The sequence below is a fragment of the Kogia breviceps genome, chromosome 1, assembly GCF_026419965.1.
Source record: "Kogia breviceps isolate mKogBre1 chromosome 1, mKogBre1 haplotype 1, whole genome shotgun sequence".
Lineage (NCBI taxonomy): Eukaryota > Metazoa > Chordata > Mammalia > Artiodactyla > Physeteridae > Kogia > Kogia breviceps.
This window is the reverse complement of record NC_081310.1, coordinates 82,442,354-82,458,652: the sequence shown is the minus strand read 5'-3', so window position 1 is coordinate 82,458,652 and position 16,299 is coordinate 82,442,354. Positions and strand designations below refer to the sequence as shown.

Here is a 16,299-nt window from a genome sequence, read left to right as displayed (position 1 = left end):
AAAGCGCGCCAATCACACAAAGAAAAGGAGGGGGGCTATTGGGATTCAAAATCATTTCCCCGGGACGAACACCTTCCTGGACCTATCGGAGTTAACTGCGCGCTTGGTCGTAGCCAATAGGCGCAGTGTTTCTGGCTCAGGTCCTCCCTAAAGACTGATAGACATTTATGTAACCCAATGGAGTAGTGAGATGCTGAAGAATCAACCAATACATTCGGGAGGTGGGTGGAGTGTAGGCCAGGGGGTTGGCGGTGCCGTGTCATGGAGGCTCAGTCTCCGAGCAGCCATTGAAGGGGAAGGAACTGCGGGTGTGTGTATGTGTGTGCGTGTGAGTGCGCGCGCGAGTGTGTGGACAAGGAGGTGGGGGCAGCTGAGTTAGAGTCCCAACTCCTTGGACTCCATTTGCTGTTCCCTTCTTTCTCCCCCACACCTATCTGGTGGTGGTGGTGGGCGTTTATATTTGCGTTTCTTTTCATTCATTTCCAAATCTTTTAAAATTTTAGGGTTGGGGGGTAGTGGGAAAGGCAGGAAAAGGTAAGGGAGGAGAGTAGTAGCAGAAGAGCAGGAGGAGGACATGGAGATGAAGAAGAGGATTAACCTGGAGTTAAGGGACAGAGCCCCGGAGGAGGTGAGATGACTCAGCCCCCTCCCCTTCCTCACCAGCCCTGTATTCGGAGGATCGGGTTTCTGGGGGTCCTGGTGGGTGTGTGGGGCGGGGTAATGAATTAACCCCCATCTGGGGGTAGGGCTGGGGGAAAATATTTAATTTTAACTTTTAAATCATTAAAATCTTTTACTTAAAATGGCGAAGGGTTTAAGTTTCTAGGGGCGTTTTTGTGTGTGCTTGGGGGCTTAGCCCCTTCTCCTCTCCTCGAATCAGGAGTCCTGTCCTCGTGGAGGCGGGAAGCGGGGTGCTGGGGGCCGCTCGGCCGCTTCGCTCCTCACGTTCCAGCTCCTTGGGGCCGGCGGCGTGGACGCGACCCCCCAGTCCCACTCGCCTCTGCCGCAGCCATCGTCGCCTGAGAAGTTAGTCCAACTTTTCTGCAGTGCTGCCAACTCTTTTTTTTGGGCTGGGGGGCGTCTCCGGCCTCGAGTCCCCTGGGCGTTGGACGACGTCGCGCAGGTCGCGGGCTGGGGTCGTTCGCGGAGTCCGCGGACGGCCCACTGCTGGCGGCGCCCACTCCCCCGGGAAGCGGCGCGCGCCGCCCGCCGCCAGGCGGAATCTGGGTCAGCGGCCCGTTCTTCGGCCGCGGGTAAGTTTTGGGACTCGTCGCAGTGACCGGAGGTGGGGAGAGGACACGAGGCTTTATCCCCTTCGTCCCCCCGCGGTGTAACGAAATTCGGCGTGTCGTATCGTGGTGGCTGCAACTCCAATTTTGATCCCTGTAGACGGTTTCACAAAACTCAACAAATGGGTCGTAGAAGTTTCGGGTTTTCAAGATGGGCTCGGCGAAACTAAATGATGCGCTCTCGCTGCTGTCGCCTTAGTTAAAGAGACGGGGTTGGGAGGGGCCACGTGAGGCGGGGTCGTGGTCAACTTTTCGGGGGTCGGGCGGGAGGCGTTTCCGCCTCCTTTTGGCGGGCGCCTCCTCGGCTTCACCCAGCTCTCCCCGCCCGGGGCGGAGGCGCTAGGGGAACGCGGGCTGGGAGGCGACCCCCTTTTTCCTTGGGGAGTCCCCGCCCCTTGTGGGGTTTCCCGTCGGTCGGAGCGGCAGGTCGCGAGAGCGGGCCCCATGGCCAACGAGGAACCTCGCATTTCTGGTCGCAGAGGAAAATGTCTATAGGGTCTTGATAATTGCGGCCTCTGAAATAAACCCCAGAATTGCAATATAAGGGATATAATTTTTTTCCAGCAGGGGTGGAGGTGGTGCTTGTGCATACCAGCGTGGAGGATGAGTAGGGTCTGTTCGGTGGGCTGTGACGGCGTGAAGGGTGGGAATCCAAGGTCTTTATGTACTTTTAAAAAAGTCTCTGTTTCGCTGAAATTGGTAGATAGCAGGGAGGAGGAAACAGTCTCTACTATCATCCCACAGATAACTTGAAGTTTCCTAGGGCCTAGTCTTTAGGGGCTTAAGGAAAAAACAAACAAAATCAAAGTTAAAATGCTGTCTCGAAGAAGCACACATTTCGAATACTCTTTTATGTCTTGGGTTGGAAAAGTGGGTTTGCCCCTCCTTCCCCATTCTTATACCTATCCTATCCCTAGTAATTTCCTTGCCAGTTTTGGGGAGTGCCGGATGTTGCTTTTTTGCAGCCTCTCCTCCTTCCCCTGTGGTGTAATAACGGTCTCCTACTTGTATAGCCCTTTACAGTTTACAAAGCACTTTTCGTGTTTGTTGTTTCCTCCTTCCGACAGACTTGTAAGGTGGATGGTATTGTTGTAGAATCCAAATTAGCAAACGGAGTCTCAGGGCAGTGAAGTTACTTACTCAAGTGGAAGAACTGGTTTTCTGACACCAAACCTAGTGGCCCTCTCTACTCAGCTAGACTAGGAGTCAGAAGACTTACAGTGGAGGCACAGCTCTGCCACATACTGTGACTGACCCTAGGCAGTCATTCTTACACTCTGGGCCTTGGCTTCCTCCTCTCTAAACAGATTATGATGCCTTCTTTGCTTCCTGAAATAATTATGTCATGTTCAAATAGAGAAGGTAGCATTCCTTGTTACTCCTTGGTATTTCTCAAAATACCTCAAACATATTTTTGCATTGAGAATGGAGAGCCAGGGTTTCCTGCCTCCCTCTTAAGTCCATTTAGGCCCACACCAGAAAGTTAACTCTGACCTAAGAGAGGATCCAGCACCCCCTTCCCAAGACTGGGGAGAAGTCACAAAAATTCTACCAGGGTGGCAGGGAAAAATAACATTTTATCAAGGATGTGTTGTTCTGGGTGATATTGTTTTGCCTCGATATTAGAACAGATAACATATGAACTCTGGGCTGTCTCAGAAGGAGTTTTCTAACATTTCTTCATGAAGGGTAACAAGGTATTTTTGAGCTTTGGTGACATTTATCAACCAAAATAAGGGGGTTTAAACTGAAAAAGTGAATAAAACAATTTCCTTTCTTCTCCCTGCTGTTTTAGGACTCACTTAAATGCTTTCTCAGTAGCCTTGGTATCCCCTCATGCATAAATATATGCCCTGATGTTGAGGGTCTTTTTCACGAGGGTCAGAAACAATTTTCACATGGGACCTTTTTCAAAGTCTTATTTTTTATACAATTAAAATTTTTTTATTAGTGATTTGAAGCAGGCATTGAACTTCTTAGTCCAAGTTTAAATTTAAAAAGTTAACTTATAATGATGACTTAAGACTGTATTTCAGTTTGGGGGGAGAATGAAAAGGATCTATATGAGGGAATTGGTGGTTTTAATATTCACATTTCCAGAGTGTCAGGACCCAGGTCTTTTGCTAAACAGACTGCAAACTAAAGAATCATTCATATTCTCTCTTATAGGTGACAGAGTTGGTCCTTGATAATTGCCTCTGTGTCAATGGGGAAATTGAGGGCCTGAATGATACTTTTAAAAAACTAGAGTTTCTGAGTATGGCTAATGTGGAACTAAGTTCACTGGCCCGGCTGCCCAGCTTAAATAAACTTCGAAAGGTAAGCTGGCACTAGGCGTGAAAGCATCTTGATTTTGATGCCGTGGGCTATTATGTATGTTTTTTTCCCAAATGAAACAACCATTCTGCATTTTAATTAGAAGGTTCTAAGTTTCTAGAGGTAAGAAAACGGGTTATGTAGGATTTTGAAATCAGCTGTCATATTACTTTTGGAAATTTAAATTGACTAATGAAATCGCGTTATGGCATGAATTTAACATCTACCAAATGTTTTTCTTTGAAACATAAAATCCAACTATTATACAACTGGAACCAAACCTGAGTTAAAAGTCTGTTATATAGAGATTCTAATATTTTATTTGGCAGTCATAGGTGGGATTTTGGAAATTAAAGACTGTGACAGTCCCTTGAAGCCAGAGAGAATGACAATTGTTTTCTTCTTTAAATTGATACATTTGAGAAATCTTTGATGTGTCCTAAGCCTTCACCATTCTTTGTTTTCTCCCTATGTTGAATATATAGTTGGAACTTAGTGACAATATAATTTCTGGAGGCTTGGAAGTCCTGGCAGAGAAATGTCCAAACCTTACCTACCTCAATTTGAGTGGAAACAAAATCAAAGATCTCAGTACAGTAGAAGCTCTGGTAAGTGGGAAGGTTTGTCTCTGGACTTGTTTTTTTGGTTGAATTTTTCTGAGATTTGCTTGAATTTTATCTTACTGACTTATATTTATGTCACTTTTGAAACTTCTGAATTTCTTATATGTTGTGATCTAGATGATACTGCTTTATTTTCCTTTGGAGTAAAACATTCAGATAAATTTTAAAAAATAAATTTATTTACTTTATGATTTTATTTTATTTATTTTTTGGCTGCATTGGGTCTTTGGTGCTGCGCGCCGGCTTTCTCTACTTGCGGAGAGTGGGGGCTACGCTGCTTTGCGGTGCGGGGGCTTCTCTTGTTGCGGAGCACGGGCCCTAAGTGCACGGGTTTCAGTAGTTGTGGGTTGCGGGCTCCAGAGCACAGGCTCAGTAGTTGTGGCGCATGGGCGTAGTTGCTCCGCGGCATGTGGGATCATCCCAGACCAGGGCTCGAACCTGTGCCCCCTGCATTGGCAGGCAGATTCCTAACCACTGCGCCACTAAGGAAGCCCAAGATAAATTTTTAAATCAGTGAGAAATTTATTTTATCATCAACTTCAGGAGCTGAATATCTGATTTTAAAATTTCCAGTATTTTCTTAAATTCTATTCCTTTTTCTTTCTTCTTGATTATTTTTATTTCCTTTGTTTCCTGGTATGAGGGAAGGAAAAGGAGATGAAGTGAAACTCTGAAAATTGTTGCTCTGATTTTTTAAAAAAAGCTTGGGAGGAGGTTGAAATTGTTGAAAATAAGCTTGACTGTGGATTTAAACTAACCATGTTATTGTTGTTGCCTATTTAGTCACAGATTCAGTCAACAAAGTATACTGAGTGCATACTATGATGAGTAAGGCACTAAGGCAGGTGCTGTAGATACAGCAGTTACCAAAACAAAGTTCCTACTCCAGTGGAGTTTAGGTGCCAGGGCCTCATTAAGATAATTAGCTGTGCTTGATATAATAACCCTTCATTATAAAATTCTAAAAATCCAAAAATCATTCTCTTGATTTAAAGTTGTATACATGTTCTGGTTCATGAATTAAAAATAAATAACATGAGATTTTTAATCTTGAATGTAATTTTTAACTTTTTCCTTTTCCAGCAAAATCTTAAAAATTTGAAGAGTCTTGACTTGTTTAACTGTGAGATCACAAACCTGGAAGATTATAGAGAAAGTATTTTTGAACTGCTACAGCAAATCACGTACTTAGATGGATTTGACCAGGAGGATAATGAAGCACCAGACTCAGAAGAAGAGGATGATGAAGGTAATTATTCTTAATACTCATGAATGTGTCACAGTTATAGCCTCCAGTCTAGCTGGCAAATTAGATCGGGCCTGGGTATTTAGGTGTGGGGAAAAAAAAGACGTTAGTAAGACAAAAATTTAAAAACTCATAGCGCTAGTCCTGTATTCGTTCAGATTTCTGATAGCTTTGGGCAATTTAATGATTGTTATATTAAGCTTCATGAAATTTTATATTTGTGTAAACTTAACCACCACCCAGTAAAAGTGGTAACTTTTAAAATAGTACTAAAAAAAAAAAACAAAACCATTCATCACATAATTATCCATACAAGTCACAAAGTAGAAACAACCCAAGTGTCTATCAACTGATGAATAAACAAAATGTGATAAATCCATACAATGGAATATTATTCAGCCGCAAAAATGATTGAAGTACCTGATACATGCTACAGTGTGAGAACCTTGAAAACATTCTGCTAAGTGAAGGAAGCCATACCCAAGCCATATATTGTATGACACCATTTATATGAAATGCCCAGAAGAGGCAAATTCATAGAGACAGAAAGTAGATTAACAGTTGTCAGGGCTGCGGGAGAGGAGGATGGTGAGTGACTGTTAATGGATATGTTTTTTTTTTTGTGGGGGGTTGATGGAAATGCTCTAGAGAGTTGAATATACATTTTTGGATAAATGGGTGACTAATAGATCAGATGACAGAAAAGCTGTTGTCAGTAATGGGACACTGTTACTACTGGTTGAAAAGTTTTTCACATGTAAGAAAAAATTTGATAGATAAACAGTGCTATAAAATGATGGAATGATGGACAGGCAGGTTTTGAAGTGTCCACAAAGTAAAATAAACTTTAGTTCATGTAATGTTTTGGTGAAAAATCTATATGTTGGGAAAATTTTAATATTTAGACACCATATTTCTCAAACAGTAAATGGAATGTTATAAAAGAGAAATCTTAAAAAAAAAAAAATCACCCTGAGATACTTTCTACCCATTGGCTTACGAGTTTGATGGTCCAAGGCAAAAACATTTGCCCGGACATTTGCTTATCTTTTAAAATATTTTTAAAGATGGAGATGAAGATGATGAAGAGGAAGAGGAAGATGAAGCTGGTCCACCTGAAGGATATGAGGAAGAGGAAGAAGAGGAGGATGAGGATGAGGATGAGGATGAAGATGAAGCAGGCTCAGAACTGGGAGAGGGAGAAGAGGAGGTGGGCCTCTCATACTTAATGAAAGAAGAAATTCAGGTGAATAGATCTTCTTATGTGCACTGAAAATTAACTATTTAGGCATAGGGTTAAGTAATATTAAAAGTAAGTTGTGTAGAAATCCGAGAGTTGTTTCTAACTTGTGTGTGTGTCTGCCTGTCTTTTTTCCCACTGCCCTCCAGTTCATATTATATCCAGATAATCATAAACCCTATGATTTTACCTCCTAGATAGCTTTCAAATCCGTTCTTCCCTCAGCGGCATGGGATAGTGGAAACATTTTACAAATGTTTCTGAGCCTCAGTTTCTGCATTTATAAAACAGATTATACCAACTTCATAGGGTCGTTAAGGATTTAACAAACTAATACGTGTAAAGTATCTAGTTGCTGGCACATTATAGGCACTCATGAAAACTTTCCTTTCCCCTAATTATTTCTTGCTTATGCTTTTCTAGTAGTTTTCTAAATGGTCTCTTTGAGAACAGCGTCACCACTTTGTTGAATCCTCCATAGTGCTTGCCTGTGTAGTCTGCATGCAAATGTGATCATATCACTAGCCTGCTTGAAACCCTTTAATGTTTCCCTGTTGCCACCAAGACATACAAGGCCCTTCATTATCTAGCCTCTGCTACCTTCTCTAGCTTCATCTCCCTCAATACCAAATTAAATCATCACACGAAGCTATTATTGCCTTTCTGTCTGTATACACATTGTTTACTCTATCTGAAATGACTTTCTACCCATGCCTTCTAATGAACTTTACTTTGTTTTTTCTCAGGTAAACATAAATATACTAAAGCATGTAAAGCATGTACACTGATTTTATGTACAACTCCATGACGTTTTATATACATACATACTTGTGTAACTACCACTCAAATCATGCCTCGTGATTCTTATCTTTAAACACTCAACTCTGGCGTTGCCTCATTATTGAAGCTTTCTGTAATTGTTAAGAGATAGTCACTCATTCCTCTGTTACCTTTGACCCTTGATTAGGTGTCTGTTGCCTGTAGACACTTCTGTAAAAACTTGTTTATTTGGCCATTTTCTACTAGATAGCTCCTTCAGGAGAGGGCTGTTCATTTTTATATCTCAGCATCCAGTACATTGACTAGGACATAGTAGATTAACAGGAAATCAGTTGACTTGAACAAATGATCTTTAGTCCCTGGGAGTTTAGATAAGTTATTTTCTCCTAATGTTAAATTATTGAGTTTTGTTTTTATAATTCATAATTTAAAGTAATATTTATTTTTAAAAATAACATCTCTTATTTAGACTAGAAATTGTATTTTTATTTGTTCTCCTAATGACTTTTACATTAGTTAGATAGACAGTATCACTGATTAATGATGATTTTTCTCTGATACCATTTTTTAAAAAAATTTTATTTATTTTATTTATTTATTTTTGGCAGTGTTGGGTCTTCTTTGCTGCACGCAGGCTTTCTCTAGTTGCGGTGGCTGCTTTTTGTTGCTGTGCACAGGCTTCTCATTGCAGTGGCTTCTCTCGTTGTGGAGCATGGGCTCTAGGCGTGCAGGCTTCAGTAGTTGCAGCATGCCGGCTCAGTAGTTGTGGCTCACGGGCTCTAGAGCACATGGGCTCAGTAGTTGTGGCTCATGGGCTCTAGAGCACAGGCTCAGTAGTTGTGGCACTCTGGCTTAGTTGCTCCATGGCACATGGGATCTTCCCGGCAGGGATTGAACCTGTGTCCCCTGCATTGGCAGGCGGATTCTCAACCACTGCGCCACCAGGGAAGCTCTCTGATACCATTTTAAATATGAAACTGTGTAGAAAAAATGGGACTTAAACTTTTTTGGGGCTTTCGTGAGTTAGCTTTACAATAATGAAGAACAGAACTTTTAAGTATTTTTAAGTATTCAGGGAGAAAGTCAACTTATTCAGTTTACATCAGCATACAACTTGAATATTTTTCCCCTAAGTTTTAATTTACTTAGTAAAATAATGGACTTGTTATTTTGCAGTTTGACTTTTTGTTTTGTTTTGTTTGTTTGTTTGGCTGTGCTGCACTGCTTGCGGGATCTTAGTTCCCTGACCGGGGATCTAACCCATGCCCCCTGCAGTGGAAGCATGGAGTCCTAACAACTGGACCACCATGGAATTCCCTGCAATTGACTTTTTATTTTCTCTGCCAGTAATTCTTCTTTAAATAGTATTAAGTCATTTAAAAATGACCTTCAGCTAACTGCAAATGTTTATGTTTATCATTCCATTGAGTACTGGGAAATATTAACTAAAAATGATGTGGTGGAGTATAGAGCAAACATCTCTAAGATAATACATACAACATTAAGTCAATGTGGTACCCAGGTAGCTGGGACGAGAAGTTTTCAGTCATGATGAGATAATTTGGATATTTTTAAAAATGAAGTCTTGTTTTTATTTTTAAAAGTAAATTTATTTATTTTATTTTTATGTATTCTGGCTGCATTGGGTCTTTGTTGCTGCACGCCGGCTTTCTAGTTGCGGCGAGCAGGGGCTTCTCTTCGTTATGGAGCACAGGCTTTAGAGTGCAGGCTCAGTAGTTGTGGCACACGGGCTTAATTGTTCCACGGCATGTGGGATCTTCCCGGACCAGGGCTCAAACCCGTGTCTCCTGCATTGGCAGGCGGATTCTTAACTACTGTGCCACCAGGGAAGCCCGATGCCTTGGTTTTTAGGAGCTAAGAGCCAAAGAAACTTCAGAGACTATAAGATTTAAAAAAGAAACTAGAAGGAAATAGAAATGGTATTTGATTAGCTATGTTTTTTTTGAGTCTTATTTCTATGTCAGCTGCTCTTCAGAGGTAAGGAATTAATATGTATAAAGAAGAACTTATGTATGTGTAGTATACTTCATTAAAAATGGAGATGGGGGCTTTAGAAGAATTGGGAATTATGGTGTTCTTGCACTATTCATAGTACAAATGAGGAAACATTTTATTACCCACTAGTTAGGAACTAAGACCATAATCTTTACAGAGCAAGTCTCTGGTAATCTAATAGATGATATATTTTTTAAAAAGGCATAAAAACCTGAATTGATTAATCATGTTTTGTTTAAACCAAATCCAGAGAAGTAATTTGCTTTTTAGACTTGGGCTTTTCTAAATATCATGAATAAAAATGTGATTAGTATTTCAAGTGGCTTTTAAAAAATTATAAATATTTAAATACTCTAATTTATCATTCCTTGCAGATTTGAAATGTTTAAAATGTCCTTTTCTTTCTCCTTCTTTTCCTCTCTATTTCCCCATTCTTCCATCCCCTCTCTCCTCTACCCCTCTTCTCTTGCTTTCTTTTCTTCTTTAAATGTAAGCCCACACGTTCTCCTGATTTTTACTATAGTTCCTTAGTTTATTTGCTACCGCATCTATTGCTTATGCTCCTGGCAGCTTGGGTGTTCTGGTATGGAATGTTTTCGTGTTTGAATTGACTGTATAAGAATGATTTCTGATATAAGTGTCATGCAGTTTAGTTTCTCAGGGGCTTTAAGCTAAATGCTGGAAAAATAGGTTCTGTTTAATATTTCTAGACACAAATAGAGCTGTGGATACTTTGAAAAGTGTGGGTTGTCCAAGTTTTTCCTAACCACCCAGCAATTCTTAACATTTGCCATTTAAACTATTTTTAAGGACGAGTAAACTATTTTGGGGCTGGAGGGGAGACCCTAGCTTGATTCCAGTTTTTCAAACATATATTAGAACTTAACCATTTGGAACACAACCAAGCACAAGGCGGTAACTGTAAAAAGTATGCATAACAAAAGAACATTTTCTTTGTAGGAGAGTATTCAAGCCATTATTATAATCCTGTTTTCTCTTTTATATTCAGTTCTCTGGTAAGCTTGTTGATCTATTTTCTGAATCTGTAGCAGATTAAAATTGAAATAGTAACTAACTGCAAAAGAGAAGGCATAAAAACTAGGGAAAGAAAGTAGAGGCCAGGGTCATTTTTAAAAGGAGAAAACCATCTTATATATATTAATAGGCTTGGAGAGAATTGGCATATACTAATTAGTGTACTGCTTATGGTCACAATGGTGACTATGACAATTCAAGAAAAAGATTTGTTAGGTTTAGCATAAAATGGTAGAAGTGTGCAATGCACTTTAGAGATTTTATCCCAGTTGGCTAAAGTAAAAAAAAAAAATGGTTATGATGTTTCAAGGCTATGTTTAAATCTTAGCTATCCAGAACAACTCATTCCACAGGAGTTGTAGATCAAGTTTTATTGTGATTTTTATTGACATACTATTTTGATGTGCAGATTTTTAGATGTAAAAGGAACTTAGAGATCTTTCTAGATGAATACTTTCTTTCACTGATTGGAAAACTAAGGTCCAGAGAGATTAAGTGACTTATTCAACACGTGTAGCTGTGTTCAGACTAAGATTTAGGTGATCCTTCCTCAGTCTATAAAACAGAAGACTGTGTCTTTGAAATAGTCAAAAGTTACTCTGTGCATTAGCCACTGGGCATATTTGTTTATTATAGTAAAATAAAATTAAAATTCAGTTCCTCATTTGCACTGGTCACATTTCAAATGCTCAGGAGCCACCACCTGTGGCTATTGGTTATTGTATTGGACAGCACAGATACAGAACATTTCCATTGTTGCAGAAAGTTCTTTTGAGCATTGCTGGTCTCAAACATAACTGTTTTCATGAAGAAACTAGATTTAGTTGGGTTTTTAAAAAATACCCCTGTAAGTGAGGCAGAGGTTGTCAGAACACAGGATGACCATAGTTTTTGCTCCTGTTGGAATATATTATTATCCAACAGTGAATAGCCCATGTCATGGCTTATTTATTCTCAAACTGAATTTTTTTTCTTTTAATTGAAGTATAGTTGATTTACAATGTTGTGTTAGTTTCTGGTATATAGCAAAGTGGTTCAGTTATACATATATATGTATACATATACATATTCTTTTTCATTATGGTTTATTGTGGGATATTGAATATAGTTCCCTGTGCTATACAGTAAGACCTTGTTGTTTTATCTATTTTATATATAGTAGTTTGTATCTGCTAATCCCAAACTCCTAATTTATCCCTCCCCCACCCCCTTTCCCCTTTGGTAACCGTAAGTTTGTTTTCTATGTCTGTGAGTCTATTTCTGTTTCGAAAATAAGTTCATTTGCATCATATTCAAACTGAATATTTGAATCTCAAGGATGAAGAAGATGATGATGACTATGTTGAAGAAGGGGAAGAAGAAGAAGAAGAGGGTGAGTTATATTAGCCATTCAAAAGTCCTAAAAAGCTATTATTCATGGATTTTAAAGAATGAGTCTATAATTCAAATTATCACTGATCTCTTTGATGTTGGTAACATATAATAGAATTCCTTGAAAGGTGTAAAACCTTTTTTAAACAGGAGTTTTCTCAGGGTATTCATTCATTCCATTTAAAAGAAAAAAACAGCTTGTAACATTTATTTTCTAAACAGGAATGAAGAGATAATGGAACCATAAACTCAATTTATTATTTTCTTAGGGCCTTTCATTTTGGGCCTTTCATTTATAAGAGAAGAACAGTTGAACTCCAGATAATGCCCGTTGTAGATTTGCTCTCTGCTTCTATTTACCTAGGCCTTTCAAGAAATTTAAAAATTCGCTAACAATTCCAATGATGTCAAGCCCTTGGTTTCTTGATCTGTACTTCATGATTTGGCCACAAGGGTGCATAGCAAGCTGTCATTTATGGATTCCTAAGTCTATTAAGGCTGTTTTAATACTGAGATTGAAAGTAATGCAGAGGGGAAACTTAACCTATAATTTTCTTACTCCATTAACTTTTCACTAAGATTCAAAATTCTGTAGCTTAACAAATATTCATTTGTTAAAATTAAGTATTTTACAGTTTTCCTTTTACTCTTTCAGAAGAAGAAGGTCTTCGAGGGGAAAAGAGGAAACGAGATGCTGAAGATGATGGTGAGGAAGAAGATGACTAGATCATTCTAAGACCAGATTCCCTAATGTTCCTGGGTGTGCAATAGAGTGATCACGTCTTCTTTGTTTCTTCATGTACGATAGCTATCCCTACAGAAGATAATGTGTAACTTTTTATAGGAAAAGTGTGGTTTTACTATTTTTGCCTTACCATTCCAAATAAGATTAACTAGTCTGTTAATGATCATATTGTATGTAGAGACAAATTTTCATTGACCCCATTGTGAAATTCCCTAGCAATTTATTTAGAATCTTAATTTTTCTAATTAAAGCTCACTGTGTTAGTCATTTTTAGCATAATTAAAACATGATTGCTTTTACACAGGTGTAATATGGTGCATTTCATTCATAGGGTTTTAAAGTTATTTATAAATTAACTGAAATCACAGTTGGCTGGAATCTGGAATGAAAATAGTCTCTTGAATGATAAGTTGGTTATTTTTTTTAGAGGCAACCCAGAGATCTTTAGTTTGAAGGCAGTGACTTTTTTTTTGGCTGAGGGTATTTGGGTGCTTTTTTGTCACATGAGTAGCTTGGAAAGTAGGAGCAGAATAGTAAAGGTTCTATTCAACAATATAGTTGATGGCTTTTGTGAAGGCTTCTAAAACCTTTTAAGCCAGGTGACTAAGAAGATTTTAGTTTTCAAGGAAAAATTGCTTATACTGAGTTCAGAGACATGTAGGAGAGCCCTTTCTTCTTAAATCGAAGATCATGACCTGCCAACGGTTGTTATTTTGTTTTGTTTTAAGTGTGCATTCTTTGTTTTCCTCTCAGTGATTCTTTTATGATCACCTCCCTTTCTTGTTTCACTCCCCTCTTCTCAAAAAAGAGTTGGGAAACTTATGGATACCCAAGATGGCTTTGTCTTATACCTCAACCACCTTTTCAGACCTGTCTTAGCTTTAAACAAGCTAAGTGAAAGAAATTGAGTATTTTCTGAAATACGAATATTATTATCAATACAGTTTTATGCAACAGACTCTGCTTACTGTAAATCTCTTTCTTGACAAGATGTACAGACTGTATTAGGATGAAGAAAGAAAAGAAGCAGAGGAGGCTCTTGGAAGCAGCATGTGTGTTCCTCAAAAGTCAGAACAATTGCCTGTTGATAATTAATGAAACATTCAAATCAGATTAGCTTCCCAAATGATTTAGATACCATTCTGCAAAGTATTTCTAATTTTCCTGAGTAGAACCTTTAATTATTCTTTCTACAGTTTTAAAGCATTACCAGATATAGCATTTAATTGAAATATACTGGACAGTTGGAAAAATATTTGAAACTAAATCAGTATTAAAATTAAGATTTGGTTTCAGGTGGATGTCCATTAAAAATAGAAAAATATTTGGGGTAACTGTGTTTCCTTATACAGCTACTAAATATAATATTATGAGTAGGCAAGTACATCTTTTTTTGTTGTGGAGGCTCCATGTTCAAGGCAATTGCTTTCTTAACCTTGGCTGTCTAAAAATTTTTTCCCCTTTGTTTTGAATATTTGTAAGTTTTTAAAAAGTTAGTATCAGCAAATTAATTGAAGTTACACTTTCGTACTGGGACACATTTAAATTACTGAATATAGTATTGCTTCTTTTTTGGTTTAAAAGTATGACTTGGGGTTTTAAAGTAAAAAATGATGAAGTTATTTGTGGATAAACTAAAAAAGTTGCATAACTGACTGAAATAAAACTGTTGGGATAAGTTTAGTGGGGGGATTGGAATCTCCAAAAGGCTAACATTTTACTCCTTTTTAACAATTATAATGCCCTGTTTTAGTCTGTTAAGGGTTCTCATTACGTAGTATGCCAGATTATAAAATACTTATTTTAAAAGTTAAATCTATATATTGACTTTCTTATCAATCATCTTATTGTGCAATCAAAATGAGAGTTCTTTGGTTTGAAAACAACACTTAGAGCCTCCAAAAAACTTTTTAAGACTTACTTAGCTTTGTGGGTGGTATTTTCATGCAAATAAGTAAGGGTGGGTTTTATATTTTGTAGAAGTTTTTGGTCCTATTTTAATGCTCTTTGTATGGCAGTATGTATATAGTGTGTTGAATTCCTCAAAACCCTCCTTAAAAACTTTGAAGTTAATACTTTTGTGCAACTGTGTTTTGAATAAAGCCATGACAGTGTTAAAAACAAACAAAAAAATGCAGTACTCCTGATTATTCTTTTATTATTTCTGACTGTTGCGTGTTTTTTTTTCTGTGACTGCTGTAACTTAAAGTTTTTGAAACTGAATTGCTTCAAATAAATTGAAGATTTGTTGTTAATGATTAGTTTCACTGTATGACATTCATTTTTTGAACATCACCATTGGGGGCTTTGAAGGTCTTTTTAGAAACAGAATCAGCTTGAAAGTTAACATTGAAAGCTTGGAGGTGATATGAGGTACTACAGTGTAATAGTTTAACTCATCAGCTTACTAACTTTTTTCCCAAAGAGCAGAAAAAGTTGATTTTCCTTTTGCAATTGCACATTGAGCCAGTACTTTTTGTATTTTGATTTGAAGTAATAACTTATTACCTACAGTTGAAGTAACTATATCTATAGTTAACTGAAGTGATTATAAACCTCTTGTACACCAAATAGTTTTCTAAAATGAGTCCAAAGTCTCCATTAATACTGTATAATGTTTATCTTCAGAGTCCTTAGGTAATGTAAATATAAATAATTCTTGCATGTTAACCTTGAGTAAATCCAACCTGAATCAAACATTTTTTCTGCTCTCATTTTGGCTTTCCTGTGATAAGTGATTTTTAAAATGTTTCATTTGTAGACAACTCCGGAATCTGTTTTATAAAGTCAAGGCATAAGTGTAATGTTAAGTAATGTTTTCATGATTACTTTACAGTTTAATATCAAAAGGGTATTTTAATTATGGAATTCTGCTTCCTGACAGATGGAAAATATTGAAGTATATTTCAACTGCAGGAATTATTTATTGAAATTAGTATGGTATTTTTTGGTTTTATGGCTTAAAATATTCAAAGCCTTTCCCCTCTTGGTTAAAGAAGATGGTAGAAATACACTAAAAGGTTTTGGTGGAGGGCTTCCCTGGTGGCGCAGTGGTTGAGAATCCGCCTGCCGATGCAGGAGACACGGGTTCGTGCCCTGGTCCGGGAAGATCCCACATGCCGCGGAGCAACTAAGCCCGTGAGCCATGGCCGCTGAGCCTGTGCGTCCGGAGCCTGTGCGTCCGGAGCCTGTGCTCCGCAACGGGAGAGGCCACAACAGTGAGAGGCCCGCATACCGCAAAAAAAAAAAAAAAAAAAGGTTTTGGTGGAGGTGTTAGGTAAAGAAGCAATTCTGTGACAGATTGTGATTCAAAAATAAGTAAGTATTGTTTATGCCTTGTTCTATATTTTAGAGAGAGGCTTTGGAACACGTGACATTTATTCTCCCTGTTGCTGAAAATTCCCCCTCTGTTGTTCCTAGTACTGGATGCAATGATATTCTGCAGCTATTGCTTAATAATAGCATTCTACTACTGTATTCCTTTTTCATGTACTAATCAGCCTAAGATTTGAGAACCAGGCTTGGGTAATTTGGCCTGAGGCAGCTACTTGTGTTACTGCTAGTCTAATGAAGAGCCCTAACTTGAAGGAGAACAGGTTCTACCACAAAATGGAAATTACAAAATGATTTCCAGGAGA

General features: G+C 38.4%; 1 protein-coding gene across 1 annotated transcript; it reads left to right on the top strand.

Moving 5' to 3' along the window:
- Positions 1 to 207: 207 nt before the first annotated feature.
- On the top strand, positions 208 to 14,921 carry ANP32E (acidic nuclear phosphoprotein 32 family member E). Its single transcript, XM_059067799.2, has 7 exons — positions 208 to 628; positions 3,459 to 3,608; positions 4,091 to 4,213; positions 5,312 to 5,477; positions 6,542 to 6,720; positions 11,863 to 11,917; positions 12,572 to 14,921. Exons 1-7 carry the CDS (start codon positions 575 to 577, stop codon positions 12,640 to 12,642), a joined length of 798 nt encoding a protein of 265 aa, XP_058923782.1. The 5' UTR covers positions 208 to 574; the 3' UTR covers positions 12,643 to 14,921.
- Positions 14,922 to 16,299: the final 1,378 nt, after the last annotated feature.